The sequence below is a fragment of the Salvia miltiorrhiza genome, chromosome 1 (assembly GCF_028751815.1).
Source record: "Salvia miltiorrhiza cultivar Shanhuang (shh) chromosome 1, IMPLAD_Smil_shh, whole genome shotgun sequence".
NCBI classification, from domain to species: Eukaryota; Viridiplantae; Streptophyta; class Magnoliopsida; order Lamiales; family Lamiaceae; genus Salvia; species Salvia miltiorrhiza.
Genome location: NC_080387.1, coordinates 44133575 through 44137804, shown reverse-complemented (window position 1 = coordinate 44137804; position 4230 = coordinate 44133575). Strand labels below are relative to the sequence as shown.

The 4230-nt window shown below is 38.3% G+C and overlaps 1 protein-coding gene across 1 annotated transcript; it reads right to left on the bottom strand.

The window, feature by feature from the left end:
- Positions 1-523: 523 nt before the first annotated feature.
- LOC130984989 (calcium-dependent protein kinase 26) lies at positions 524-4023 on the bottom strand. The gene is made up of 5 exons (XM_057907710.1): positions 3781-4023; positions 2468-3249; positions 1998-2294; positions 1227-1637; positions 524-929 (listed from the first exon to the last, which is right to left on the bottom strand). The coding sequence occupies exons 2-5, from the start codon at positions 3036-3038 to the stop codon at positions 688-690; spliced, it is 1521 nt and encodes a 506-aa protein (XP_057763693.1). The 5' UTR covers positions 3039-3249; positions 3781-4023; the 3' UTR covers positions 524-687.
- Positions 4024-4230: the final 207 nt, after the last annotated feature.

Here is a 4230-nt window from a genome sequence, read left to right as displayed (position 1 = left end):
CTTTATCAATTTATATTTTTATATACCCTACACACTTAAAACACTAATACTAATCTTCTCCTTAATCACCGATGCCGAAAACCAAATGGGACAAGCCCAATGGGACGGAGGGAGTATAGTTTTCATAATATGATCTTATTAGTTTCTGTATTCTTGATTAAAAAATATGATCTTTTATATTAAAATAATATGATTATAATATATATGTGTGTGTGATATTTTTTTCATAATTTTAATAGCCCGATGGGCTACCTCAAAAACCAAAGGTTTAGGGTGAAGGCCAAAAATCTTAATCCAAAAAAAATAAAGTACGAATAACCTGAACCAAAAATAGGCCAAAACAAAACTGAATGGGCATCCCTCCCAACACTAATACTATTTCTTAGGTGGAATCCATCACACAACTTATTTGGCACGATTTGACAATCGCAATTGGATTTAACATTAAGGACATGACAAATTTTTGTTTTAGGTGAGAAGTTAAAAAGAAATTGCAAGAAGCATGGACAGCTTGTGAAGCACATTTTGAAGAGAAACAAACATTGACTAATGTTAATGTCTCTATAGCATATATACACTCTGTCCACTCCTATCAGCTGCAGTCCACAGAGTCATACATGATTCCTCTAATCACCTCAGAATAATTGAGTTTAATTTAACAAGAATACATTCCTAGTTTTCTCTTCGCTAGCAAACAAGTGAAGATCGCAGCGACGTTGCACTCGGAATCTCCGTGCACGACGCCCAACGGCTAACTGAAGCAGCTGTGGAGATGAGATCCAGATGGTCGAGCTCACCAACTCCGATTGTGTTGTTCCTCTTGCTCTGCAAGTTTGTGCATTTTGAAATCCCCGCCCATCCTCCCCTACGAACTTCTGACTTCTGCTCCGCTTCATCCGCCACTAGGATAAGCTTTCTAATATTTGGTTCTGAAAGCACGACCAAAACACCCGATGCTCAACACGTGCACGAAGAAACACGAACGAATATACAGTCTCTCTCCATTTCATTTAGCAGAAAATTCACAATAATGAACATTTAGCAGTTGAACGATGCATATTCACAATAATGTGGAAATGAATGTATTTGCCAGTGATTCCAAATTCAAGAGAGAAATTAACCCAACAAATATGCAAGTGTTTGGGTACTAATAGTAGATAAAAACATCTGTGCAATACTGCCTATGTGAAGAAAAATACAATGACATTCTAGAAGGCAAGACGTACCTCTATCAATTGAAAGAACTTTAGTCTTGAAACTCAGTGATTCTTCGCTTGGTTCAAATGCAGGCATAGGAGTGAAAAAGGTAAAACTGGGCATTGAAGCAATTGGAGACGAGAACTCTGGTTCGTGTGATTTACAGCAGCTACCAGAACGAACACCTCCTGGTTTGGAGGAAGGTGTGCGCTGGTTCATTGGGCTCGAATAGAATGATGATTGGCATGAGAAAACAGGAGAATCTTCGTGTTCACTGTTCACAATTAGTGGTGATCCGCTGCGGAAACTAAGATCCTGATCCCTTGCAATATTAAGGTTCGAGAAAGAAGAGCTGCCCACTTCTAGTTGTTCAGAACACTGAATATCTTGTCTGTATAGTTCATCAGCACCCCGAGGAGCGTCCTTTGTCCACGAGTGCTCTGCAAATAAATTTTGGAAACGGTCACCATCAAGTCTTGAAAAGCACAATTAATTGACAGCTTAAATAAGATTACAAGCTCGAGTTATATCCGACCAAACATTTGGTATATGTATTTTCTATAGACAGTTCCAGATTGATTCAGTTGTGTCTCGCTATCTACAAAAGTATGTTGAAAATACAGAGATACCCATAATCCAAATTTTAGAAACAAAGAAGGAAAAGATTTTGAAAATTGATGATGGCAGAACTCAAAAATTTACTAATTACAGCCAAGTTAATGATAAAGCTCATTCACTGGTACAATCAAATAAAATCAAACTAGTGTACATTAAGTCTACGAAAATGAACATCAACATACCCAGAACTTGAGCTGCAGTTAATCTCTTCGAAGGATCAAGACACAGCATTCCTGAAATCAAGTCCTTAGCTGACATCGAAATGTGATCCCAAATATCCGAATAGAAACACAAGTTTGCAGCCCGCACAGCATCGAAGATGGTTGATTTGGTTTTCCCCCAAAAGGGAGGGATCCCACTGAGCAGAATGTATAGAATAACACCAGCACTCCACACATCAGCTGCTTGATTATAATCTCCGGCCAAAACCTCCGGAGCTATGTAAAATGGACTTCCAACGGTCCCATGCAGTGCGTTTCCTGTTAACAGAGAAGCTTAAGATTCTGAATAAACCATTGGATCCAAAATGGAGCGTTATGCTATATTTAATAAACAAAACACGAATATACGTCTCCTCGTTGCAATGACATCACAAACTAGCTCTTAGATTCAAAGTTCTGCAATACATAGAGAATGCAGACAAAGACCATACCGGGTTCGATATGTGTTGCAAGGCCAAAGTCAGCCAATTTGATAGTTGAGGAAGACCTCGAGACTAAGAGGATATTCTCGGGTTTCAAATCTCTATGTACAATGCATTTATCGTGACAATACATGAGTACTTCCATCAGCTGCTTGAAGATAACATGTGCTTCGTGCTCTGACAATCTCCCCTGCTGCTCGATCCGATGGAAAAGCTCCCCACCAGCACATAGCTCCATCAGAAGATGCACGTAATCCTCCTCCTCATAGACAGCCTTGAGATCCACAACATTTTCATGCCCCGATAACTTAGTCAAGATATCAATCTCAAGCTTCACACTCCAAACATCATCCTCCGTAACCAATCTCTCCTTAGCAATAGACTTGCAAGCCAAAACTTCGCCTGTCAACTTATCAGAACATTCTCTTATAATTCCAAATCTTCCCCATCCTAACTGATCTCCAAGCACATACCGCTCCCTAAAATTACCGATCTGGCTCAAATTCAAGATCGTTTTGCTCATATCCGAAGATTTATAACATTTAAAAGGATGAGTCAGAGTCATCTCCCTACTACCCATCTCTGTTAATTCCGCGTCAAAACACAACTATTCCAGCAAAGATCACCAACCGAAACTCCTCCAATCATGCTTTTCTACAACTTCTAAACAACCATCAAATTCTTTCTTCCCCAATTTGAATAAACACATCCACCAATCCCGCTCAGGTCAATGCAAGATTCCTTCTCCTTCAAACATCAATCCACCGAAAGTCGAGGGGACATAGTAATTCCTGTTCAGCCCAGCAAGATAAAGGCAGAATTTAGCTTATCCACATACAGAGAAAACAATACCACATTCTGGATCCCAGATTTTCACAAACCTTTTAGCATATAGCTCAAACCCACTTCATTTTCACAATATTCCTATTCTTACAAGGGTTTTGATAGAAGGCAGAGAACCTTTTCAACATTAAAGCTTTCTATAAAAATCCTAACAACAAACAATATTTCCACAAGACATAGTAGATCCAGAATAGAGTTGAAGACAAAAAAAAAATTGGGGCAGCGAACAAAAAAAAAATTGGGGGAAGGATCCACATTACAATTCTTCATAGTAAAGATAAAAACTTTGTTTCATTTCCTGACAACCCATCACTTTTTTTCTTCCGGAAACACCAACACAAAAGATAAAAAGAGCTTCAACCCAAAACAAAACAAGCCCTCCAACAAAAGAGTTCACATCAACATCAAACAGATAGGTTAAGAGGAAAAAAGTACAAGAAAAACACAAAAAAAGAACAGAAATAGACCGTACACAATACCTGGGATTGGAGGGAGACGGTGAGAGAGGAGAAGAGGCGATGAGGAAGAAGATTTCCGTTGGAGGCAGCAGCCCAAAATCCACAACTCTCTCAGCCTCTTTCAAACTCTCTACTCAAAAAACTGCACTTCAAAAAAGACTCACTTTAATGTTCAGTAACCGAGAACCGGAAATGCCGGTTGTTTCAATTGCTTTCTGTATGAAGAAATTGAGCTGTCCGTAATTTTCGACTGATGATTTTTATTTCTTAAATTATACTAATCCATTAGTATTATTAGTATCTTTTTCCTGTTTGAAGTAAGTTTATTTATTTTTTAATCATTGGTAGCTGCTTTTTTAATTTTAGTATGTGTGCAGTGATGGAAGCTTCGTGCGGGTGAGGCTAATTCTTTTATAAAAAAGGGAAATTTATTTGGATTAAATTTATTCGAATAAAAAAAAGATAAAACAG

Coding starts and splice junctions, on each gene's coding strand:
- LOC130984989 (XM_057907710.1), bottom strand. CDS start 3,038: ATGGGTAGTAGGGAGATGACTCTGACTCATCCTTTTAAATGTTATAAA. Junction 1,638..1,997: donor AACTGCAGCTCAAGTTCTGG/GTATGTTGATGT, acceptor ATTTATTTGCAG/AGCACTCGTGGACAAAGGAC. Junction 930..1,226: donor AGTTCTTTCAATTGATAGAG/GTACGTCTTGCC, acceptor TCGTGCTTTCAG/AACCAAATATTAGAAAGCTT.